Below are 27,330 nucleotides of genomic sequence, written 5' to 3'. Positions count from 1 at the left end.
CTCACCTTCGAAATTTATCTGATAGAAATTCAAAAAGATGTCTCCAAAGGTACATGGAGAAAAGAGATTTGTTTGAAACCTTATATAGATGACTGAGAGATTGCATAACAGCTCTTGGTTTTTTCCCCCAGGGTTTTAGAAGCCACATCTCCATTATTATTCACATCAACCCTTTGTTTTTATTGAGTACTTCTCTCCAAAAATATCATCCCTTCTCTGATTGGTTATATTATACTGCCCACATTAGCAAAGAAAGAGCTGGCTGAAAGCTCATTTCCTACTGGCTATGGAGCATCTCATAGAAAGGAGCTGCTTCACATTCAGTTCCTGTCCTTAAACCATGGTACAAGATGGTATTTCCTAGATGTTTGATGCAAGACATGAAAGATTTTGTCCTTCATTTTGCTAACAGATTAGCACGTTTCACTTTAAAAGCATCTCAACATTCATGCAGTTCTCTTTGCTTGACAAATAAGACTTAGGATGAATTAAAAATTATGTTGCAAATGTATAACAACATATACATCACAAAACAACACAAGAAATTAAAATTTATTTAGTGTGTTAATAGGTTTACAAGAAAGTTTGAACACCCAATGTTACTTGCATCTGAATTATTTTTAATATATTACAGGAGGCCAATACTAAGAGGTTAGATTTCAACTAAGGTTCACTTTTAAATTCTTAACAAACATGCTGCTAACTTCATTTAGAATTGATTAATACTTTTTTTTCCTAAGGTCTTAGAGGGATTTCACTAGAATAAAAGCAAATTAATTTAAATTAAAGTAAAACAAATCTCTGTTCAAAAAAGCACACTCTAAATAGCATCTAAACAAACAAAACTTGTGAATCTAAAGATAAATATTATTTAACTTTGTTTATAAGTGTTACATGGAAAAACTAAGTGAGACTTTCATACATACCTCTCTTCCACAGGTTGTGGCAAATGCTGTGGTTCTATGGCATTAAGATACAGCGAGTCTGCTGTTTTAATCTGACAGGCTTGCACAGTCAAATATTTGAATATATGCACCTTACCCTTTGTACAAATCTGTTAGACAAGAAAAAAAAGTTAGGTTTATAACTACAAAAATAATTTATTTCAAATGTCACTTAGCATAAACTTCCCTGAAAACCAAATACTATTATTACAATGAATATCACATAAAGAAAAATGGATTTTATTCTGTTTTTAATTACTAAGTACTTCAATTACCTAATCAATTATTTGTGTGTACCAGTAAAAATACCCTCAGAGATGAAGACAGAAAACAAGAAAATAATGTAGCCCATTTAAAAAAAATCCAAATGGGCTTTTAACTAAAAAAAGTTACATTAAATATATAGTGCGACCTATTACTAATGATAAATTGAATAATTACGTCCCAAAATCAGTCAATATTGACAGTTAATTAATTAGGGTGTCCTTTATATTCTTGGTCACATTGGTTTTGCTAGTGTCCAAGCATTCTTATGATGGATTTCACCTGCATTTTAGAATTTTTTTTAAGTGCACACTTCAACTTGCTCTGTTTTTTTTTTAGTTTAAAAGCAACATCACTATTGATTATGAAAAACCATTTCTCCAATGGAATAAAAATTCTTAAGTATTTCAACAGCTGTTAATTTAGAACAGCTGTAACTTTCAGAGATGCAGAGTACAGGTTCCATTCATTTATTATCATTACTACTCAGTGTGGCCTACAGTTCAGAATAGGAGTTTGATTTCTTTGTGTATCACAATCTATAAATTTACACTATGAAGTTAAATAAATTTCACATGGATTATGTTCTAGACCATCTGCATATGTTTAAGTTAATAATAAATCACTGCAGAACCTCTTAGGACTGGATTCTTATTAACAGAGAGAAAAATTATCCAGGAAATTTCTCACTTCTCTTTTTCAAAATTATATACATATTCTGACATTAGGTTTCATATGCAGACAGGAATGACAAAAATAAACAAGCAGTTTATAGAATGGAGATCTTCCAGACATGTGTTGTTTAACGGGGTGCACAGACTCATACATAGAACACAGTATATTTTCCTGTCTTATTTAGATATTTCCTATTTAGATCTCAACAACTAATGTCTGTGATGACTGAAATTCAGAAGCTTGGAATTGCAGAACATGACATTTTATAAGTCTATAATTTGCTATCATCCACCCAATATTAAGTCACAATTTAAATCATAGCTGTTACTTACTTGTGCTGGTGGAGATTGCAAAGGATTATTCTCAAGCAGTAATACTTGTAACTGCACCATCTTTCTAAAACAAATTGGAATCACAAGCACTTTATTGCAGGAAAAGTCAAACTTTACCAAGGGAAGATGCACTAGTTCTAAAAGTAACAAAAAGGAGAGAAGGTGTTATATCTGTTTTTATTTTTGCCATAAAATAATATTTCTGAATAAAGCTTCTTTTGCATTCAGGAAAAATACAAACTCAGGGACGAATAAGATCAACATTTACTTCATTCAATACTAGGAAATGAAAAGTGCTATTATTATGCAAGTGTTCATAAATATTAAAACCAATTCTTTGAAATATCTTTTTTTTTCCTGAAACTCAGATGACAGTTCCCATATTGCATTCAGATGCCTGTGTAACTTAAAAGACGCCTAGAATCATAAAGATAAGACATTAAAAAAACCTCACAGACTGTTCTTCAGTGAATACCACAACATTATACTCTGCAAACTCAAACGGAATAATTCTGAACACAAAGTAATTACTACCTTTTAATCATATTTACTAATATAAGTAAAAAATACTTCTAAAATGCTAATAAAAAGAGCTGCTGTAAAGGTATTTTTTGTTCATTTGCTTTTACCTTGGGGTAAAACTTCGAGGTAATTTCTTCGGACATTCAGTTCTTTTAAAGATTTCAGCAGGCCTATCTGCTGTGGCAAAGCTGTGATTTCATTACAGCTGACATCCTACAGCAAAACAGTAATAACATACAAAAATGAACTTTCAGATTCTAGATGTTTAATAATACAAATGTAGCCAAGTTGCTATTATCATTGTAACATTTTATTAACCTTAAACATGCAACAATCTATTTCCTGTTGTCACAATGTAAAACAAGATACATGGGAAAACGTTTACACATTACCTAAAAGCAGAGCAAATTCTTATTTGAAGAACAGGTTAATTTTGAAAGTTAATTTTATTTGCGTAGAAACATTCAAAACCATTTGCTTAAAATGTTCTATTTTTTTGTTCTTTTCTTCACATTAAGAATTTGGTACCATGGTTATATAACCGAATACATCAGGATGAAATGCAAAACTACTAGTGTGTGGATCTGAGTTTTTAAAAAGGTTCTTGTTCTTCTAGAGGGAATATTTAAGCAAAATATAATAATTATAATGATGATTATGATGATGATGATAATAATAATCAGCAATAGCATTCTATAATGATGCTCAGTAAAGGCATATATTTGATTCTCACAGCATGCAGTAGGCCATAATAAAATAGGACAGATCTTGTTTAGTATTATACAGATATTCAACATATTATTCATTGTAAAATGTACTTCTTAACTGCCTAGACAGGTTTTAAGCAGGTCTGATTTTGATGACTAAATACAAATGGTTTAATAATCTGGATGAAACTGGTATCTATCCTCATTTCAGCATTCTTAAAGGAGCAACTTTTGTAAAGTTGAGTTGAAAGTACAGGATCTGGCACTACTGAGCACAGTTTCAAACAAGAAGTTTATATACAGTGATATTACTGTAATAAATATGATACTTTAACACTATTTATAACAAGAAACTGTTACGAATGTGTATGGAAGATCAACTTCTTGGATAAAGTTGATCTAAAATGAGACAGTTGTCAGACACTAGCTATCATTTTTGCTGCCAAATGAACATTGAAACCTCTTCTTACATTACAGGCAACAAGTAAATTGGAGTGATGTCCCAATTATGCTTTCATTTCTGTATTAAAAGAATGAAAAAGTATTTCATAGTATTAAATCTAAGTGGAGTCATGTCAAAATTTTCCTGAATAGCCAACGGAATACACCTACTCTCTCAACTGTTTCAAATTGATTTATACAGTATCTGGGAGCTCTTGGACTACAAAAGTTCTAGAAGTGAGTCACATTGCTAAGTAATCTCTTTGAAGACACTTGCTTTAATACTAGTCAAAAGCATTGCATTAACTCTCTGTCTTCCAGCCTAAATAATGATAGTAAAAGCAAAATGTGATTTGGCAATGCTGCTCCCTGTATCAGACAAGTTTCTTCTTATAACAGAATCTCACTGTTGCCAAGGCTTCCTTCCCTTCTCAAAACACAGTCAGGAAATTATTGTAGCTTTTAGACAAGGAAATTAAAAATCCCAGCTAATAAGTGCATTTTTTGCCACAAAGTTTCTTTAATTGCACTGTTCCCAGATCATTTATTTTTGAAGCTTTACTGTCCTATTTTTAATCTACACACTTTAAATTACTTCATAATTAGATAATTGATTTTTAGAGCACAGAATTTAAATTTAAAGTCACCTTGTGCCAAAGAAACTTTCTAGACCAAGTGCACTTAGGCACACATGTCAGAACAAGTCAGGGAAAGAGACAGAGAACTGTAAACAAAGTACCAAAAAAAAAAAAAAAAGCCCAGCAGTGTGTAGCCTCAAAAACAAAGTCCACTTCCACCTACAGCCTTTCAAAACATCCTCAGTAAGACTGATGTGTTGTGACAGCATGTCAGCATTCACAAGATCTCTAGAGACAGCAGTATCCTTTATCCTACTAAACACTGCAGCCCAAGTTGCTTTTTTTATTACTTTGTTTGAATAGCCATGGAAAACAAAGACCTATAACATTATCCTAGTTATGCTCTTGACTATTATTAGACTTCATGAGTGTGTGTATGTGACAGAGACAGTGTTTACCTTTCCCATTTACTTTGCCAATAATGGATGCAATACTATCAGAGTCAAATGCTTATCGTTTTCAAGCTAATAATTTTTTAAGGAACTATACAATCAGCAGTTTGCTTCATGGACATCTGCAGGCAACTGAAGTTCAAACACCTACTCACATTCTGAGGGGCTAGTATTTGCTAAGGTCAGATTTGCATTAATTCTATTTTGTTCTTACCAGTTAGGCTATGTCCTGCCATGACAAGACAATTTCTCAAAATCAGAGAAGTGTAAGGCATATTTAAATTTAACATTAATTTCTGTGGCATGAAAGCAAATTAAAATGATCAGCTTTTTTCCTTTGTTTATGGTAAAGTTTAAATGGTCTTAAACAAATCAATATGGGACTCTGAGTCTATATTAACATATTTAATCACACACACAGACACACGGGGAGTTTATCCAAACCATTCAAATTAAGGCAAACTTCCTCCTTACATTCATTTTAAACTTGGGCCTCCTGACTGAGCAGTTATTCCTGAAAAGTGTGTGGATTCAGAAAGCTTGTGACATACAAGCCATATTGAACAGTAAAAAGAAGCTACACAGTACATGAGCACATGGACCTTCTTAGGCAACAGCAGGTCCTGCATGGTCAGGCTGATTAGATGAATGAGGTAAAGGACATAAATCCAAGCTGAGACATTTAAAGGCTTCCAACATGAGACAGGAGCATCTCAGAGATGGAGAGGGCCGTTATCTGAAGAAGGCAGCAGTGCAATACTGCCTGATAGGATGGAGACCAGAATCTTACTATACAGTTGATAGTTCTGGGTACAATTACTGAGCCATCTCTGCCTAATTCCTTTTCCTTGACAAAAAGCAGGTTTCGGATAATCTTCACACTAATTTTGCACCCATCCTCCTGGCTGACAGCAGATGTATGATTGAGATAATGAGCTGCAAATAAAAGTAAATATCCCAACCAAATTTTGCAATTAATTGCAAAGTGTTCTGCAGGGAGAATAATTTATGTTACTTTGGTGCTTGTACGTTAACTGTCAAAACCCTAGAAATTAAAAGAAAACCTGCAAATTTTCTGCATGTAATATCTAAGTTACTCTATGCCATGAAATTTATATAAATACATACATGTAATAGAAAAAGAATTACCTGCTCCATTTTGGAGGAGAGTGGGAAAAACGCAATGTTTGTTGGAAAGATCTGAGCAAATTATGTTTATGTCACTTTACAGAGGCTACAGAGGTAAATTTTGTTTAAAAAGTTAGATTAAAAAAATCCATTTGCTATGTACACACAGTTCTTACTGCATGCAGCTTGTGAAACACTTGGGAAATCTGAGGTTGCTTGGAAAAGTCCTATTAATACAAGCACTGCAGCCAGGTGGCATCTCGGGATCAATCTCCTGGCCCAGCTCAACACCAGCACTGTGTATGCATTAAAACACCAGTATTCCCAGCCAGAGGGCTGGGCAATGGTTCTGCTTGAATCCCCTGCTATTCAGGGGCTGGCATTGCTCTCACACAGCTGAATTTTTCGGCCAACAACTGCAGTATGACTTAATCTCCTTTGTTTGTTTATTTATGTTTTTTTACTCATTTCAGAACAACGATCACCTTATTATCCAAACTGCATTATATTATACATGCCAATACAAATCCCCACTCTCAATCCTACCACTATTTGCTTTTCCCAATACATCAGAGTTATGTCATTTCCAGTTAAATAGTGCAACTCACTTCACTGGAAATGTACCAAACACACACGGTAGCATCAAACTAAGTAATAAGGTCATCTCAACTGAGCAGAATCATGCTCAATTTAACAAAAACTTCTTATTCAACTACCCCCCCCACTGCTTTCTGATCACAAAGAACAAGCATCAGACCTTTTTCAGTTTTCATAAATCTTCTAGGCTACCAAGTGACATGTTGGTAGACCCTCACATTGTTAGAGCAGGAACTGTTTTGTTCTTCTTGAGAAAGTGTAACACTGAAACTATACTGTAAGTGGAAAGCAATATGAAAATCCAGTAATCCAGAATTTAAACACATGTTTGAACTAAACAAATCCCATCTGCTTTGAGTATAATCTACATTGATTTTCAAGCTTTTAATTTTTTACTAAATTTTGTTACTAATTTTAAACTCATTTTTTACTAAATTTAACTTTATTTATAAAACTGGAACCATCACCTTTTATTGCATCTATTTTAAGCACAACAAAAACAATGCTATAGCCTAACATGTTTTTCCTTTTAAGATTAATTCAGAACCATTCCTGTAATCTTACTAAACCCCCACACACACACAAAACTTCCAACTATTTGAAAAGAAAAACTAATAATGTTCAGCAAACAAAACAAACTTGCTAGTCTTTCTCTCAGGCATAACCCAGAAAGGAAAAGGTAACCACCTGTCCATCCTCATCAACAGCCATTGTAATCTGTAACAGAAGACTGATACCACAGAATGCCATTCAAGAATACTAGAAGAAAAAAGCCCCTCCATTGTCACTTCACTCCACATATGAAGAATCAATAGCAGGACTGAGGTCTAGAGCAAGATTAGCTCAATTTCTGCAACACAATTTAATGGAGGAACTACTATTATAAAAAGAATAATATGATAAGCAGGCACTTTCAGGTACAGAAAAGATGTGCACAATAAATGCTGTCAAAGGAGATAGCAGTAGCTGGAAGAAAGTTCAAAAGTCATTGTTTTACTATGCATAAATTAGCAGTGTCAAAATGTGGTTTATTTGTCAATTTATATCTCAAAAGAATGAATAGAAATAACCAGAAGACATAAAGCATATGCCATAAAGAATTCAGTCTCAGCCTTCCTATAGAAGAGGAAGATAAAGAGAGAGAAAGGGAAGCATTATCTTATATATATTTTCCACGCATATATTTAAAAAAGCATTTGCAATTAAATTTATTTTTTATCTTTAGTACCAAATAATTTTTCTACTTTTTCAGATTGTCATTGAGTGGATGATCTATTACAGATGATCTACTGCTTGCAGAAACAGTATTCATGTGGACAGTTTTGAAAACAAAAGGAATATAACTTTGAATATCTGTTTAGATAGGTGTCCCAGGAAAGAAAGGTTGCGTGACAAACATAGTGAAATAAAATGAAAATAGACTGATAAGACCAGTATCAGGAGTGGAATGCAATGTGGTAAGCAGAGTAATAACAGACAAAAATGAAGCAGGAGGGGAGGGTGCTAAGGAAGGGGTACAGCCTTGCAGAGCCTGATGCCAGAACTTTTGAACTTGATACAGTGAAACGGGGAGTCAGTGCAGGGATGAGTAAAACTTATAAAGACCATGAACTTTGACACTGAGTATTGAATGAACCAAGGGCATTGATGTTGTTTAAAAGAGTTCAAAAGAATATAAAGGAAACTATTATTGTGTCACTACCCAACAGTTGAAAAAAACTTTGTCTTTCAACCTGCATTATAGTATTAAACACTTGTTCAAATATACGTGCAAAGCGATTTTTTTTGTTTCTATTTAAATACAAAAGAAGCCAAAATAAAAAGTAAAAAAAAAGATCAGTAACATACCAATTCCATTAACTGTTTTAGCTGACCTATCTCTTCTGGAAGGGAACCTAGCTTATTGTTACTTGCAATTAAGACTTTTAGAGGAAGACCACACAGGCAAGCTGGCAAAGAAGAAAGCTGATTTCGACTGCAACAAAACAAAACAAAACATTAAAACCATCAGTGATGTTCTACTGTACACTTACATAAAGTCTGAGAGTTGCAAAATTTCTTCATTTTCATGGGTCAGATTTTATGAAGATAAAATTTAAATTTTCAAATGCCAGTCATTAAGAAAACATCAAAAATGCCTGCATTATTGACTAAACAACATTGTGAACTTTATCACTCTGGAAAAAATGCACTATATCAGTTTAACAATATTGTAAGAAATCTGTTTTTCACCAAGAACAGCTGTTTCCCTTCCTAATGAATACCGGAAAGTCAACTGAGACAGTATTTTGCAAGTATTTAAACATTCCTGTGGTTTTATGTGCCACTAAAATGGATGCCTTCTGTTCCAACTAAAAGACAAATATATAAATTACAGACAAAATGGTTATTTTCTCAATTCCTTTTAAGAACATTTATAGCTGAAGATTACTTGATACTTCTTGTTCTATGGTTCTATGATATTAACCCAGTTAAATAGAGCCAAAAAATCCTGGGACTATCAATGGTTCATTTCTTTCCAAGATTCATAAGCTAAAACATGACAAATGTAAAAGATGGCAAATGTCATGACACTTTGTGATCACCACATCATTAAAAATAGTGAGTTGTGGCTCAGTTTCCAGAAGAAACTTCATGCTTATCAGAATAACATATTAACTACTCTGTCATAGAATATTTAAAGGTTTTTAAAATACTTGTTCTTTCTTATGAGTATTAACCTGTAGTAAAACAACGAACAGTAACTTAAAAGTGGCACCCCAGTATAAACCATTTTAATTAGCTTCTGCTTGACTGTTAAGGCTTCAGAGAGCAAAGGTGTGTCTGAACTCTGAAAACACATGGCAAAAATTGCCATGTGTAATTTCAGTAAGAAACCTTGAAGTGAAACAAAAACAAACAAAAATCAAAATTCCACAAGTTTCACAGCATTTCTTCAACTGCCAATCCAGCAGTATACTACAAAGATGCATATAAAGATTTATATTCATGCTCCACACCAACAGTCTCAAAAGATTTTACAAAGCAAACTATCATCATATCTCTGTTGCACAAGCCAGGAAACAGACAGATATCAAATAACAAACCCAAAGACATTAGAAATGAGAAATCCAACTATTAACCAGCAGTAGCTGAAAAAAGAATCAATGCTTATTGTGGAGCCAGGTTTCTTAATTCTAGTGTCTTTACAGATACCCAAGACACAACTTTTTCTAAAAATTAAGTAGAAATATTTTTTTTTAAGTTCTAAAGAACTCAAATTGAGGAAATCTAGACTCTAAAATAGTTACACTATGCCACAGATCGGCAGATTAGACACACACAAAAAGCAAGTCAAAACAATTTTTAAGCTCTACAGAACTCAGAAGCAACCCACTAAGAGATAAAGAACAGTACATCACCAGGGCAAGTGAGTAATAAATCATCATTAGTTTAAAAGGAATTTCTTTAAATAAAACATGAACAGTATCCACCAAGGCCCAAAGACACCGTATATCTCTTGGCATCACTTTCTAATGCTATTTAACATATGGGCTCTGCTGGTGACAGGCAGAAAAATAAGCATTCTATATCTCTAATGTATTTCTTGCCAAGAAGCAACATAGTTAGAAAGTCAAGGCTATATTTCCTTCTTTAACCTGTTTACTATGAACAACTAACAAGGAGGAAGGGCACATCCAAGTGAAGAGGGGATTTTAAACTGAGGGAAATGACCTTAAGAACTTGAAAAACTTCCTTTTATTTTGTCCAATTTACTGTCAGATGTAATATAAAATCTAACTATTATGGTTTTGTGATGATTCACACAAATTCCATCACTACACTGAGTCACTGGTTCATGATATTGAGTTCTGAGTTAAATCTAATTCCTAAATTTACCACGATATTTTATGTAAATTTAACAACTTAATCCAGTCTTAATTTTTTTATGTATATCTAACAAACACTAATGCAAAATTTCAAGTCCTATTCCCTGTATGTGTGCAGATACTCAGAACACACCATAACATTTCAATTTTTAGAGCCAAAACGGTGTTCCACAGTGGTCAAAATTGCAGTACAGTAATAATATAGGAAGGCTTAAGAAAGATCCTCAGTGTTGATAAAACTGATGATCAAACCTTCAAACCTTGAATTTAAAGGACCAAGAGCCACTGCACCATCCGCTCAAACCTCATTCTCACAAAGATCAGATTATTATATTTTACTATTACAGTTTTTACATTATTAATTGCAAAGAAAACTCCACATCTTGCTCCAGTTGAAAAAGGGCTCACGTGCCCTCCATTAAAAGCACATATGTGTTCACCTGCACTTTAACCAGCAGCAATTCTCTATACTGGTTAGTATTCACACAGACTTCTCATTGAAAAGAGACAATGGTGTCTAATTCTTGGCCATTTCCTCCTTAAAACAGGTAGTAAGTATATTTATTGCATAAGACAAAATCTTAGTGATAAAGTATCATGCTTTTCCATTCTATTCCTATGGATAAAAACATAAATCTTCTGTGTCTGTCTCTTCATCTTTTTAAGTACAAAATGTATGTCAAGTTTTACAAAATTTGTCATGAGAAGTGAATTGTAAGAATCCAACTGTGCTGATGTGATTTGCAACCTGAATTTGTTACAAGAATATGGGAAAGACACGGATTAGTATTTCTTGGTCTTTCTCTTAATAATTAGTTTTACATTTTGGCCTTTAAAATGCCTTCACACAGAGTTGTATCTACAGCCAAAGAGTTTTTGCATTACTGTTTCCAGTAAAATGAAAAAGGTAGTCAGTTGTTCCAGAAATATATAAAGCGCAGACAATAAAATCTTCACACATTTGCAAACAAACAAAAAAAAGTGGCAAAGTTAAACTTACCTCAAATTTAAATAAGTTAGCATTTGCAAGTTTACTATGGCATCTGGTATATTTTTAATACAATTGTGGTACAGATTTAGTGTTTCCAGTGACACAAAATGACACAACTCCATAGGAACCTCAGTTAATCTGTTCTTGGATAAATCTGAAAAGAGAAAAAAAGAAGGTACGTTTTTTTGAACCATCAGAATGATGTACTTTGAAAAGCTATGTTTTATTAAAATAAGTGAATAAATGTAATCTACAGGGAGATGGCAAATTAAACAGGAATTTTTATTATGCAAAATAAATCTAGCATGAACATTTGCAATCTTGAAATGGAAGAGACTGTGTATAAAAGAGCAAACATTCAATTATGATATATTTGGTCTAATAAAAAGTAACTATTTGCAGTACTCAATATGCTAAGGAAATACTTGCAGACAGAACCAAGTGTAGATTCCAAAGCTCATAAAATATACCCGAAGATTTAGCCAATACACAGTTAGACATCTGCAAATGATGATAGCATTGAGAGAAAACAAACAACAAAGATTACATCTTTAATTTCTTTAAATAAATAAGTTTTTCTTTGGGTAACTCTTCAAAGTGACCTGTATTTCCTAGGTCTAAACCATTTATAAATGAATGTTACCTATAGAAATAGTGGAGGTCTTCAGAAATGGATTTGATATAAGTACAGACAAGACAACAGTGGAGTCCAATCCCCCACGTGAGTGCTTGTACCCACAGAACAAAAGCTTTTGACTTTTGATCGGTTGTTCATTCTTTATTTCTCATTCTAAGCACACAGACGCAAAGGAAAATCAGTAGGAAGAAATGTTACTGAGGTTTGTTCCTTACCTATCACACTATGAAGAATGAGGTATTATAATACTGATGTGAGCTCAAGTCATAAAATAATAGTGCATGTCAGCATTCAACTGAATCAACTGGGGTCAAATAATTGCTTAAATAGTGTTGCAGAACAAACATCTCTCATCATCAGAAACCACACAAATGCTACCTACCCATGTCATCAGATAGATAATCTGACCTGAAGAAAGGTCATCTGCCTTAAATGGAAGGAAAGGAATGTGCATAGGCAAAAAGTGAAACATCTGATTGGCAGGAAAAAATAGAACTTAATGATCTTCTCACTTCTTCACTGCTGCTATTTTAAGCCTCCTCCCTGATCCTTCAATACTTATTTCAAAGCTTACTTACTTAAACTAAATAAAGGGAAAAGCAGCCAAAGTACAGCAGATATATTTTCACAGCCCTGATGATCTGACTTATCGCTTTAGGGCCATAAAGCAATTCTTTTCTTTTGGGGAACAAACAGGTAGAAGTCTGAAGAACTTTTTAACTTCCTTTGCAGTTCCAGACTTGTCAGTTTGCTGTGCAGAAGCATGGCTTGAATTCAAAACTACCACCAGTAGGAAGGATTTATTCGTTTTGTTCTTGTCTCCTGTAATGTGAGCTGAAATTCAGCACACTCTATTCTTGCCAGCTTCACTCTGCTTCATCTCATTGCTTCCAGCAAGAAGTTGGTTTCATTATTCCATCCTCTACCAAGACAACAGCCATGGCCTACAAGTGCAGTAACTGAGAGTAGCCCTGCCGACCCAAACAGCAACACGACTGAATTGAGCATCTCAACCAAAATTATTCACTTCTAAGCTACTATACAACAGCAACACTTGAATTGTTCTGCTTCCTTTTATCAGGCAGTTAGATGCAGCACTACCTCAGCTTCTCCTTCCCTTCATTTCTGTCATCAAACTAAAGCATTTCCTATTTGGCTGAATGTTATTACTGTTTCCAAGCAGGAGAAAGCTCTTCAATGTTCCTCTGTTTTAGTGCTTTAATCCTCTACTGTTTCTATTTATCCTGAGAGCTTTTTTACCAGCATGGCATTCCAATAAAATCACCACTGGTTCCCTCTCCTGCTGCCTTTCTAGCTATGTTTATTATCAGATATTAACAGAAGACTGCCATGCTATAACTTTTTGAATCATTCAGAGGTCCTTTGTATTTTACAATTCAGTTGCAAAGAAAACCTTCCTTTTTTTTAAACCACACTTTTCTGCGGAGGCATTGCCATGAACATACTGCTCATTTCCTCCTTTAAAGGAGAAGGAGCAGCAAATTCCAGAATAGTGAACTGAACTTCAGGTCTAGGCTGAAGACAACCTGCATGGCACTGGATGGTAGATGGACAATGACAGCCTATCCTTCAGCTGATCCTCCTTCAGTGATACACAGATCAAAATCTGTGAACACAAAAACATTACTTCTTCAACTGAAGAAAGACAAATAAAAAATATGCAGATGATTACAGAAAAATTCTGTCCTGTCATCCTCAGGACCATGGGTTACAGGACACACTACATACACAACAAATGAAGTGAATTATTTGTTACTGTCTACTTATCACAGTCTAAGATAATTTCAACACTTGTATCTGCTGTTGCTTCCTAAAAATGATGATGAGAATAACTTAAAAAATGTAATCTATTCACACTGTAAGGCAGAGGAATAAAAACTACACATTTTATTTAAAACTATTGTAATATAACTTCATTGAAAAGCAAAGTTTGCTACTATAATTTAATGATAAAAGGTATCATTAACACCAAATCTGAATGTCTTTGTGAAATACAGTACAGAAATGGAATCGGACATACAGAACGCCCATCTCATTTTTAACTAGTGGTAAAATTTTTGCCAAAAAACAGACTTCCTTGATCATATGGAAGAAAAAGAGAAAATAGATTGCTTTTAGTCAATCCTAGAATGAATGTGAGCCTCTGAACATGATGCAGCTGTGAAGAAAGCCTAGCAGCTTTCTGAAAATTTCATATAGGAAAGCATACGTCTTCAGAAATAAAAAGGAAAAAAACCTGCATAACAATTTTATACCATACCTTAAAACCATACATAAACAGGTACAGACACCTTTGAAGTTTACATAATTACTTTGATACTACTTGATACAAAGGTACTTTTGCCTCAAATTCCTTTATCTTATCATCAGTCTGTATAAAAACTGGAGTTAACCCAAAATAAAAGTTCTAAAATAAAATACATGGGTTAAGCCTTAAGGAAACTGCAGAAACTTTTGAACATACTGAGAAAAACAGTGTGCACGTATCTTGATTTTGTCACCATTCATAAACTTGCTGAAAAATATTTTGCAAAGTCATTCCTGGGTTATTTAGGGAAAAGGAAGAATGCAGAAACTAAACTTTTAAACAAGTTCTAAAAATATTTTTAAAATACAGAAACAACTAGTTGGAAAACTTTTTACTTTCTTCCTGTAAATTTTTAACTCTACACTTTCCAAAATGCTAGCTGCACATCCCCCTTACTTCATTAATTTGATGAATAACACTTAATGGTAATTAAGAATAATGAAGTTACTATACAGACTAGTTTTTGTTTAAAGGAATTTTGAATAATTTGCTTATGCTATCTAACACAAAGGAGATCTAACAAATTAATGAGTCTATGATAGTAAAAGGACGTTTCATGGTGGCCAAGACAGTAGAGGTAGGTTTCACCTGAGGTGACTATTTCCTGTAACTTCCATTACAAAATAGGTGACACAAACATCAAACAACAGGGCAGCAGAGGCCAGGGACTGGAATAAGCTTTCTGCTTTAAATGAAATACACTATTCATTCATTATTTGTGACACAAAGACATTTTCAAACTACATCTGCTTTACTTCATCTTTCCCTGACAAGAACAAGTTTGTTAAAATTCCAAAATAAAGTACCACAACACAAAAAAATAGGCAAGCCAGTTTAGAAAAAATATTAGAGGGAATCTTGATCTTTAAAAGAGTCGGCAGAATTCTGGCACAGTGACATGGCTTTTGTATGAGAAATGTTACTATGTTGGAAGGAAGACAGGAACTACACAAAATAAGCACTTCCTCATCTGGGAGTGAACAATAAAAAGCAAAAAGTTCAGACTGGTAAATAAGCATTTAACAGAAAACTCCAAGCCAAATTTTGGTGACTGGTACACCCCACAGCCAGAGACCATGCTGCCATCACACCAGCAATAACTGGCCACAATCCTTGGGGAAATCTTTCCATTCCTGTAGCTCTGAGTATGTCCACCACAATGAAGTACCACCACTGACTAGGATCTTTCTGACTTCACACTTTACAGCCGGATAACCACATGTCACTGTACATTTATATGTGGTATAAAACGCTGCTGCTGCAGAAGCCAAAATGGTTTTGTCAAAAAAACCAGAATAATATAAGAAGTCAGTTACATTTTTTCACTAAAGCTACCAAAGCACTCCAATTTTACTACTTTCCAGTGATTAATATATTATCAAATATCAGTTATTAGTACATTATTAAATTAAAATTGCAGACTATTCACTAGAGAGCTAAACAATTAAAGGCTTTAAATCACAACAGTAATTCATTATGTAAATATGCTTGTGCACTACTACACCACAAATCTTACCCAAGAACTTGAAAGAAAGCAGTTCATTAAAAAGCAGTGATTTACAAATTTCAGATTATAGACAAATTCACTGAAAGTTTATATTTCTAACATACAAACCTAAAATAGACAAAAGTTGGAATTATGCAAGTAAGAAAAGTAAGCATCTATCCACCATTGAGCAGGAAATTTTTTATTTATATATATTATATCTATATACATACACAAAAGAAATATCTGTCTTTGCTATGAAGCTCTGAAATCAAGAAATCGCAAAGGAAAAAAGTCACCCAAACAACCTTAACTCCAGCCCACCAAGTTTCTTTTTTTATAGGATTCAGCACTTCCTGAATAAGATGGGAATCATTTTGAAAAACGTATTTGCATTTGTACTAAGATACCACTCAAAGTATCAAAGTATTCAAATGAGATGCCTTAAACAGATTTGGCAAAGAATGCAAGCAATTCACTGTAAAAGCCTAAAAAAAATAGGAAGTTCAACTCTGATTTCATAATGCAAACAAGAATGTTACAAAATACATTAAGAAGTCTATATAAGACGTAACTATATTGGGCTTTGGTGCCCGGATGGCGGCCGGGCCGCGCTGTGCTCAGACAGCAAGAAGTCTTTTTCCAGGAGAGCACTGCTTGCTCCACATGGAGAGGGGCCCAGAAAAGGTGACCTAACCAAAGTTCATCTCCACCCTTCACCCAGTTGGTTATCCGCGGCCAACGGGCATCTTCTACTGATGCGGTCACACAAAGATTAAGAGACAAAGGCACACACCTGCCTTCAAAGGTAGACCCAAATTGACTCTAGCATGCTGGAACATCAGAACCATGCTTGATACTGCGGATAGTGGACGTCCTGAGCGTCATTCTGCCCTAATTGCCCATGAACTGTCACGTCTCAACATCGACATTGCTGTTCTCAGTGAAGTCCGTCTCCACGAGGAAGGCAGCCTTAGAGAACATGGTGCCGGTTACACACTCTTTTGGTCAGGTAAACCCAGAACTGAAAGGTATTTCTCAGGAGTTGGCTTCATGATTAAAAACTCTATAGTTCCTAAACTCGAAAATCTGCCGACAGCTCATTCTGATCACATTATCTCCTTACACCTTCCACTACACAACAAGCAACATGTTGTCCTCTTCAGTATATATGCCCCAACTCTCCAAGCTGACCCTGCCGAAAAAGATAAATTTTATACCAACCCGCACTGCCTAACCCAAAAGGTTCCCGCAGATGATAAGATCATTATCCTTGGTGATTTCAATGCCAGAGTAGGAAAGAACTTTGAAGCCTGGAAAGGAGTATTAGGCAAGCATGGGGTTGGAAACTGCAACGATAATGGTTGCCTTCTGCTAGAATTCTGTGCGGAGCAGCAGCTCACCATCAGCAACACTATCTTTCAGCAGCAAAATAGTCTGAAGGCAACCTGGATGCATCCTAGATCCAAGCATTGGCACCTCATTGATTATGTCTTGGTGCAACAGAGAGATGTTCGCGATGTTCATCACACCCGCGTGATGCCTAATGCAGAATGCCAAACAGACCACTGACTTGTGCGCTGTAAACTTAACTTCAATCTTAAATTCAAACCTAAAAGGGGCAGTATCCCAAGGAGGAGACTCCAAGTTAATGATCTTCAATCAGCTACAGTGAGAGACAGCTTTCCGGCAAACCTTCAAACTAGGCTCAAAGATTATTCTATAGATCCCTCTCCTGAAACATTTTGGCAATATATTAAAAATAACAACATCTCAGCCTTGGCCATATTGATCTTCATCACTGGTCTACTCTGGCCTCCAATTGGGAGGCCTGGAGACACACCATCTATAACGCTGTTGCTTCTTCTGAGAACGCACGCAGGATCACTCTCGAGGAGAAAGGACAACGCAGAAAGAATCGTGCCTTGTCGATACCATCCAAGGAGTCTTTCTGCTGTGCCTTTTGCAACCAGACTTGTCTATCTCGCATTGGCCTCTTTAGCCACCAGCGTGCTTGTAGCAAATGGGGGTAGAGTCTTTCCCAAATCTTCATTCGTGAAGCCTAGCCATGATATGGGGCTTTAATTTTTATACTGTAAGCTATCCACAGTTTTATTAGGTTTTTAAGAAGCCTGTATTTCCTTCTTAGCAAGGTATATCTTCAGTGATAACTGAAGCCACAAATTGATGGCACCATATCTCAGAGACCTTTTGGAATATCTACTTAAGTGCACTTCAGATCTTTGGCAACACAGTACCCCACCTTGGCAAAGGCAAGTCATCTATTATCAGTGTAATTGTGCCTATCAGAATCAATCAAATACTCAATGTTATCTAATGAAGCAATTACTTTGTTCTAGCCTTCAGCCAATTTTTCCCCCTAAGTGGTAGGAAAATGCACCATTCTACAGACAAATGCTATCTATTAGTCATGAAAACACTGTAATGCAACTATGAAGTGCTATATACTTTTAAGACTCTACAACTTGTCATTGTCTCTATATGCATGGCAGCATATCTTGTCTCAACTATTTGTCCTCTCCACCTGCCAGAATGAATGAATAATGTCCTGGATGTACATCCAGCTTTTACTGTAGTCAGCAACTTCTACTGACAGTCATGCTACGCAAGTGAAAAAGAGGAAGCAAAGGCCTCCACTGACTCTGGCATCAAATGCATTCTGCTTTGTTCATGAAAATTATGCCACAAAGAACGCATGACATTTCTTCACTAAGAGACATTTCTATTTCAGTTATTTAGCAGACAGAATAACAAGTAACAGAAGACAAAGAATAAAAAAACCCAAACATAATTACACTTCCACAGAAGAAAAAAATATGACAGTTGTGCATAGACTCGAAGTTTTTCTTTCTGAAAGTAGAACTTGTATCACATTGAAAGAAAAGGTAGCTCTAATGCTGATTCCTAACAAACTCATCATTACTGATGCAATAATATAAAATATCTAGATCAACACTACTAAGTCAAGCTGCATGCCTGCTGACTGAAAACATGTAGAAAGAGCATGTCTCAGGCAGGTAGACATAAAAATGTACAGATCTGGCAAGATAAATATTTTTAACAGATTATGAAGAGACTCTCCTGCTTCATACACCTGGTAAGTACTACTTTTGAGCACTGTCAGCGTGTTTTCCTTTTCCATCTGTCTCCCATTTATTAATTTAAGAATTAACACTAAAAATCTCCACCTCAAAGCCACAGTTAAATTAAGAATACACTACAGATGTAGGAAATTTCAAAGTGATCATACACATACTTTTGTATCCACTTTTCTTTTAATCATTATGATTTAACATACCAAGTTTCTCCTTTAGCACTCATGGGCAAGTTAAAAAGGTATACAGAGAGGAACTAAATATTGGGTTTAGAGGAAAGGGAAAAAAATAGGACTGAAGAAAACAATCTGAGAGCAGCAACTCGTAGAGTCTGACAGAGGTGTCACCAGTAGAGGGGGTTGCGATCTCACAGACTTGGCCAACACCCTGAAAGGGTGTTTCACCATTTCTTTCTTTCAGAGGCCATCCAGAGCAGATGAAAAGGACAGAAACAGGAAGGTACACTTTAAAACCAACCCGGGTACTCCTGTGAACCTGTCACCCACTACAGTTTTTGAAATATGATAAATGAGTCTGCTCACCTGCAATCACTACTGCAGCAAACAAATATATACACTGATTTCTAATGGTCCCAAGCCCTTAAAAAGAAAAGTCTACTCTAAAACAGTCACACTGAAAGTACTTTTCCTCAACCTTCATTCAGATGATGTAAGAATATGAGGCATCGTTGAGTTCTCTGTAGTACAGCAATAACAACATTTGGACAAAAGTGAACATTTGAAAATACTCTGCTTGCATTCTACTCCAACAACCCTGATCTACTCTATTTCATCCAGCACTCCACTATGAAATAAATAGCTTACTTTACCACAGTGCCCTGTAAACTCCCAATAAGGCATAGCCAAATGTAAGAAACATACACCCTACATTTCTTCTCAGGTAGTGCACTAACTAGCCTGAAACAATCCAACAGTGTAAATTTGCTCTCCTGGACACCCCAAAATTTTGAGCAAACATCACTTCAGGGTCTTTTGTTTCCTCTGTGTGAAATAAAGAGGGGGAGAAGGGAGCTAAAGGCTCCCTGTACTCACTATTATCTCCAATTCCAAGGAGATGAAAGGAAATTTCTCTGCAAGTAACATCCTCAAGCCTGGAGGAATTAAAAAAAAAAAAGTTAATACAGTAGTCTGTCTTGTTATTGCACCTGGTTTTAGGTGCCACAACACAGCATTTAAATTTCTCCTTTATCTTCTACTTCATTCTCTTTTGGACAAAAACAGTTTGGTGGCAGAAAAAAATGTTCGCATACTGGAGGCGAACCTGCTGTGAAAGTGCACAAAACTCACTAAAAACATTGTAAAACAACAGAATTCTTCCTGCAGATCTCCATGTAGGTACAAACAGATGTAGACTGTGGTGGGTTGACCCTGGCTGGCCACCATGTGTACACCAAGCTGCTCTATCAATCCCCTCCTCAGCAGTACATGGGGAGAAACAATGAAACAGCCCATGGATCAAGGTCCAGAAAACCTGCTCCAGTGTGGGTTCCTCTCCATGGGCCACAGTTCCTGCTAGGAAAGTGATCTGTAGTGTGGGTTCTCCATGGGCTGCAGCGTTCTTCAGTGCACATCCAACTCCTACAGCTTGAGGTGCCCCATGGCCTTCTCCATGGGTTGGCAAGGGAATCTCTGCTTCAGCACCTGAAAGAACTCCTCTCTTTCCTCCTTTGTTAATCCTGGTGTCTGCAGGACCATTTCCCTCACATTTTTCACACTTCCTTTCTCACACAGCTGCCATGTTAGAGAGCATTTTTTACTTCTTAAATATGTTATCACAGAGGCATGATCAGCACTGCCAGTGGCTCAGCTTTGGCCAGAGGCGGGTCCATCTTGGAGCCAGCTGGAACTGGCTCTGTGTGATATGGGGGCAGCTTCTGGTGTCTTCTCAGGCCTGCAGCCTCCCTCTTATCAAAATCTTGCCATGTAAACCCAATACAGTCACCCAAACACTTGTATCATGAGATGGAAAATGTATCAGGCAGCAAACACTTTCCATCAAAGTCATGGAAACAACAACCAAATAACCTTTAATAACATGTGGTATGAAACCCAGTTCACGGCCCCTTCTTCGCCTTCCGCACAAGAGGGAGGATACAAGTTGTTAATTGTCACTCCTTAATAAACAAGCAGCCCTAAGAAGGATCAATGGATTGTTTCATGCCAGTATTGTACACATTAGCCTGAGTAAGACAAATATTTCAGGTGTTTTGTCAGACACAGTAGCACTAAGAAGAAATCTTCATCCAACTCCAAAAACGTTAAAAACTGTTCTTTACCAATTTGAGCCCTTATAGTAGGTTGACTCAGTGCACTGGAGAAATAAATGAAGTATTTACATCATATACTATCTAGCTGAATACCTTTACTGTATGGAACTGTATTTCAGTCATCTGCCTGAACTGTTCACACTGGCACATGAAAGGAAATTTCAGAGTGAACACCGACACGTGTGACCTTCCCTGCCTCTTCTGTGGAAACAAAAACCAAAAGTATACCTTGATACTGAAAAGTCCTCAAGATTAGCTGCAGCCATCACAGATACACTTTAATTATTAGCATGGAATGATGTGAGATCAGGTAAATTGTGGGGTATAAGGGGACTTCCAGGTATATTGGAGACATCTCATAGAACTTAGACTTGGATTAAGAAATTCTTTTCAGAAAGAAGAACACTGACCACTACTTTTACCAAATGCAAAAGAAAAGTTCAAAAAATGTGTAAATTGCGTATGTGTGCATATAAGCACGCAGGCACACAACCTTATTTCATTTAAGCAACTTCTACCTGTTGGAGAACTGGGGAAAATGTGAAATAAAAACGTGAATCACATTCTCTCCCAAAGATGGTAGTGGATCCCTGCATGGTCATATTCTTCTGATGTTTTCTATTAGAAATCTTTTGTTTCAGCCACCAAGATCTTCTTAACGTTGTCTAATTGGGAAGTCAACACCTTCCACCTCCGTGGGGGAATTCCACATGATGCTCTCAAAAAGAGATGCAGTCTAAGGTCTAGAACCTTTTCCAGCCCACAGAGAGCGTACTAAGAAGAAATAAACTGAATGCTATGTCAGGGTTTGTTTTTCACTCCATTCTCTATTTTAATAGCTGCCTTTTTTTTTTTATACCCTCAGGCTGTGAAGACAGGACACTGTTTATGCTATGCATTATCTGTCTCGGTGACCTGCTCAAAGAAGAGTTACCTCACATTTCCCATCTGGGTAGAAGTAGCACATAAACCAATTTCTGTGAAGTAGCTCACTTGCCTGCACTTTGAATACAATTATTTTTCACACCTAACAGACTAAAACGCTACATTTCCTTATTTTAAATTCATTTTTCTACATGAACTGTCTCACGTTCTGTACAAAAATTTGCTATGAGCAGGAAACGAACAAAAGTATTTTGATCTTTAGGTATATCAAAGGCATGTGGGCAAAGACATGAGAAAGCTAGCTGATGATAATTTACAGTGACAAGGAAAGCAGAGTATTACTCATCTAATCACTTCCCTTTCTGTCTGTGCATCTCCCACAGATGTCAGGGTTAATCTACCTTATCTACATTATTCATGCCCTTGTCCCACAATGGTTCTTGAAGGCAGCACAGCATAACTGTAATAGTTTATCAACACAAATCTGTTTTGTACCATAAAAGCTGACTGAAACTATTGAACACATCCTAAAACAATGAACTAATTATATGGTTGTTACGTAGGAGGTACAACATTTGCAAGAATGGTCAAGGAATATTTCAGACTTCTAAACAAAATAGGAATCCATGAGACCATTATCAGAAAGAAAGACAGCAAGATAGAAAAATCCCAGAAAAAGGAAACTAAATTGCAATAAATAACTAAAAATTGGATGATTATTCCTAGATACAGAAGGACAAAAAGAAAAAAAACAAGAAAAAAATAATGAAAATATTTCCTTGAACTGTAAACAAAATTAGCAGAGTACATACTTTATCTACCCTTAAAAAAAACAACTGAACTAAAAACCACGTAGCTGGAACCACTAGAACTATAGACCTGTAATTTCTGTACCAAGATCTCTATCCTATGAACTGTTCCCATGGCTCTTTCTTAAGTTTAGGACAATGTTTCTCAACCTTCTAATTTTTCTTTCCTTCAGAATCAAAGAACCTTGCCTACTCTGGGGAAAACAAAACCAAAGTAGATATCCAGTATGTTGCTTGTTGGTCAGGGAGGGGCTGGATTGGATGGATAACACACTCAACTTCTTTTTTTAACTTGTTTTAACAAGTCATAGTTTACAACAGGATTTTAATCTAACATCTTTACAAGATGAGAGACACCAGATACACAGACTGCAAGAAGACTTGGGGGAAAAAGTAACCCCCCCCCCAACTTATAAACAACCTGGTGCCTGCGACTGAGCAGGCAGAACAACTTAGTGTTTGCCATAATTCTTGCTGGGGGACACAAATGGCAATAAGCCAGCAGGCAATGATGCCACTTGTAGGGCAGTCTGCAACCACAGGTAAAATATCTGTTGATATGTAACAGCTGGATGGCAATGTGGGTTTTGAAGGGACAACAGAAAGTTTCTTTCTGGTTTAATTTCCTCCATTTTGTGTTATTTTTTGAGGGGGACACTTCACAGTCAGTCTTCTGAAAGGCACAAAATTACTAATGCTCATCTATGTAGCAAACTGAGCCTGGCCTACAATTCCTGCTTCTGGTGCAGATTAATTTCTACTCCCTTATTCATTTTCCTTCCTAACTACCTTTCAGAAGGTCTAATTTCCAACCAACAGATCAAGTATTACCACGATAGTTTTCTATAAGAATGATTTGGAGATGAGTTCTCTTTCCGAAGGAATTCTGTTCAGCTTTTATGTGTATTTTATCTTACATCTTCCCCTTTGCTTGATGGCTAGTGGGCTCTCAGTGTGGTAACAATGGGTTATCACAGACACAGAACAGGTTGCATATAAAGCAGGAAAAGGACAGGAAAGTATTAATTCACTATGCCATTCCCATCAATAATTAAAACACAATGTAATGAACTACAGACTCTAACGTCTGATCCTGAAGAGGCTACAACAGCTAGTTGATTTATGTCCAAATGACACCCCTACAGGTAGATAATGAGGAAAAACAGATGGACAGCATTATTTCCCTTTAGTTATCGTAGCTTGATGGTTAGAAGGAAAAGGTAAGCAAGATCTATTAATTCTTAGATTTAAGAAGTCAAATAACTCCAGTGTCCAGTTGTTGTATTTTTAAAAATATAAATAAGTAATCCCCTCTTACTCAACCTGCCTTCTTCCTGCTGATAAAATAAAATAATGTTTTAATGAAATAGTGGAGGTTAAATTACCCTTTTCGGAACACAAAAGTCTTTGCTGTACAAGCTGTGAACCTGCTCAAATTAGTGACAAATAACAGCTTCATACACATGCTGCTGCAATCCAAGTCAGGTTTTGTAAAAAAAAGGAATCAAGTTAAAAGCTTCAGGACTAGAACTTGGGAGATTTGGAGAATACACCTTCAACTGTGGCAGCAGAAAGTGCAAAAGATTTTATCAAGTACTTTACTTTTTGCCTTAGGTCGTTTATCCAGCATATACATTTTAAAACCTTTACTATGAGATGCACTGTTAATTTTCAAATTTTCCACCAGTGGAGGTGCTAAACCTGCTAACCTTATACTACCTCTGCTATTACTCAGTGGCTAAATTTCCACTGATGATATGAACTCCAAGTCTGAAATTTTGAGTTAATTCAACTTTTAAGTCAACATACTGCAAAACTCACTGATTTAATAACAGATACTTTTAACTGTACACACTAAACATTCTGACTCAATAACTGATATTTTAACTGTACCCCCAACAAGGTCATTAATACACAGGTAAAGTGATCCATTGGTGATTTACATGATTTTTTCACCTTTCAGACAATAGTAAAAGTAATCCTACCTTGACTGTGACTCTTTCCAAATCCATTCTCATGACTCAATACTTCAGTGTCAAGTACTTCAGTCATGCCCATAGAGAAGAGGTTACACCTAATTGCTTAGCGTTCTCAGATTACAATTTCTTTTCTGCATTAGAAAAACAACAGTCTCACATTCTTATCTAACTCACTCCCAATTCAGCCTCTTTTTATTCAGGAATAACAAAAAAAAAAAAGAGCCCAAGACTTCACAAGAAGCTCTGAAATTTTCATTTGGACTTATTCCAAAACTTGGTAATCTTTGTGACTGTTACATATAGTCCTCAGCTCTCATCACTTCTCCCTTTGTTTCAATTTAGCTAGGAAATTCATTCTTTTGGGAAGAACTCTAAAGAGATGCTCTAGCAAATATATAATTATAAATGAATTTTATTTCGAGAAAAAAAAAGGCTCTGATTATGTAGAAATTATGAATAATTTCAACCAGCAGTTATTTCTCTGAAGAAATGATATTACCACATAACCCCATGAGTTTCCTATGCTTACTTAAGGAAAGTCTCATCTCTGAAGTTTATTTATTCCAGATTGACACAGATAGCAGAAAATTAACTCTAACACAAAAAGCTTCTAATGTGGCTCATGCTGAGCCCTGTGCCAGCACACCTGCAGATATATTGAAGATGTTATTCAAAAGACTATTATTACAAAGTTACGTACTCTGTGCAAGATACTAGACAACTGTTACACTATAAATTGTCAGTTGATTTTCTGCATACAACAGTATTTAATTTCACAGAAAGCAAATTTTAACCATTGACTGAGAACAGAAATATCTATTATATACCATGCTCTTGTAACAAGTGGAAAAGTTTATACGGTTGGTAAAACTTGGTTAAAAGGCTGGTTTATGCACTTTAATCAAGTATTTCAAGATTTTAAAACGCCAGAATGCCAAGAAGCTTAAGATACATTCTATCAAGATCTGCCATATCATCTGAAATTTTGTGCCAGAAACATTTGTGGATAACAAATTCTCCTACAGCTCTTTCCAATGCTTTATGTGCTTTTTTCTTGATTCTGCAGCTCCCGTTATACAACTGCCCACATGAATATGTAACGCTGAGGATAAAGACTGTCCTTTTAATAATTCCTCCCCCCATATTTTTTCATGTGATATTCATGAGAACAGTATTTTTTCCCATTCTTCTGCAAGACTAACGAACAAGCTGCATTGTTTTAGTTTCCTCCTGTTGCAGTTTTCCTTACCATCCAAGTCCTTTTCTGCATCTGTTACAGTCTCAAGTCATCTTCCTTGAACATAAATGGGACACAATTGGCCAGAGGAGGATTACATTACACCGTCATGTATAACATCATTAGGAATTTCTAGTCTCTATTGAAATATATCTTCTGATAAAGCCTCAGGACAAAATCACATGGCTAAGATTTGTCAAACTGGTGGCTTGTGACCATCTTTACAAGTCCCATATCCAGGTCTTCTTCCTTTACTAATTACCAGCAATGAACTCGTGACTTAGAGCAGCCACTTACTGACACTTTAAATTTTCAGCTACCTTTCTTCTAGACCATTCTTCATAGAGCAATGAATGTTTCCAACTAAGTATACCCTGAGTGTTGTCATAAATCTGTGTTCTCATCATAAAGAAGTAAAAAAGTGCTTAAGAAACACAACACCAGGTGAAAAAAAACCCTGACTCTAGAAAATACTTTGTTTCTATACGGAAGTTTCCTGTCTCAGACCGAAGTTACCTACTACACTTGAAATTCAAGAAGAAAACAGAAAAACAACCACCACCATCTTAAAAACAAACAAACAAACAAACAAACAAACAACAACAACAAAAAAAAAAACAAACCAAAACCAAAAAAATACCATCAACTTTTTCTGCTCACAAGCAAACTGTAAACAACAGCAATTTCTACTACAAGTTCATAACAAAGTGTTAGGCAAGTATCTGCAAGCATATCTTGCATTACAACTCTCAGTTGCAATTTCAAAGATAAAATTTATGGTGCTTTAGTAAATTAAGCCAATAAGCAAATCATCTTAATCAGTGGATTATTTGAAAACATACACTTATTGCCATTTGTTACGAAGTTTTCCTAGGTCCGTTTCTGTCAAACATCTGAAGAGAATCTTGCCTACACCCTTCCTTCCCACTAATACATCAGCCATATCTTAATCATGAACACAAAAAACAGGTCTTGGCATTTTACACTAGCAAAGCCCATTTTGGAGGTTAAATAAACCTGCAAAAAAAAAAAAGGAGAGTTTATTTAGGCTTACTTTAAGGTTTA

General features: G+C 35.7%; 1 protein-coding gene across 4 annotated transcripts in view; it reads right to left on the bottom strand.

Moving 5' to 3' along the window:
• LRCH1 (leucine rich repeats and calponin homology domain containing 1) overlaps window positions 1–27,330 on the bottom strand; it is a 116,492-nt gene that overhangs the window by 51,361 nt on the left and 37,801 nt on the right. For all 4 annotated transcript variants that reach the window (XM_017815027.1, XM_017815030.1, XM_017815026.1 and 1 more), the window contains exons 2-6: window positions 11,510–11,654; window positions 8,489–8,615; window positions 2,845–2,950; window positions 2,216–2,352; window positions 927–1,054 (exon numbers count right to left, since the gene is read on the bottom strand). In XM_017815027.1, coding sequence (XP_017670516.1) covers window positions 927–1,054; window positions 2,216–2,352; window positions 2,845–2,950; window positions 8,489–8,615; window positions 11,510–11,654 — 643 coding nt within the window. The remainder of the gene's footprint in view (window positions 1–926; window positions 1,055–2,215; window positions 2,353–2,844; window positions 2,951–8,488; window positions 8,616–11,509; window positions 11,655–27,330) is intronic.

Source organism: Lepidothrix coronata, unplaced genomic scaffold (genome assembly GCF_001604755.1).
Source record: "Lepidothrix coronata isolate B3197 unplaced genomic scaffold, Lepidothrix_coronata-1.0 Scaffold48, whole genome shotgun sequence".
In the NCBI taxonomy this organism is placed as follows: domain Eukaryota; kingdom Metazoa; phylum Chordata; class Aves; order Passeriformes; family Pipridae; genus Lepidothrix; species Lepidothrix coronata.
This window is presented reverse-complemented; position numbering and strand designations above follow the sequence as displayed.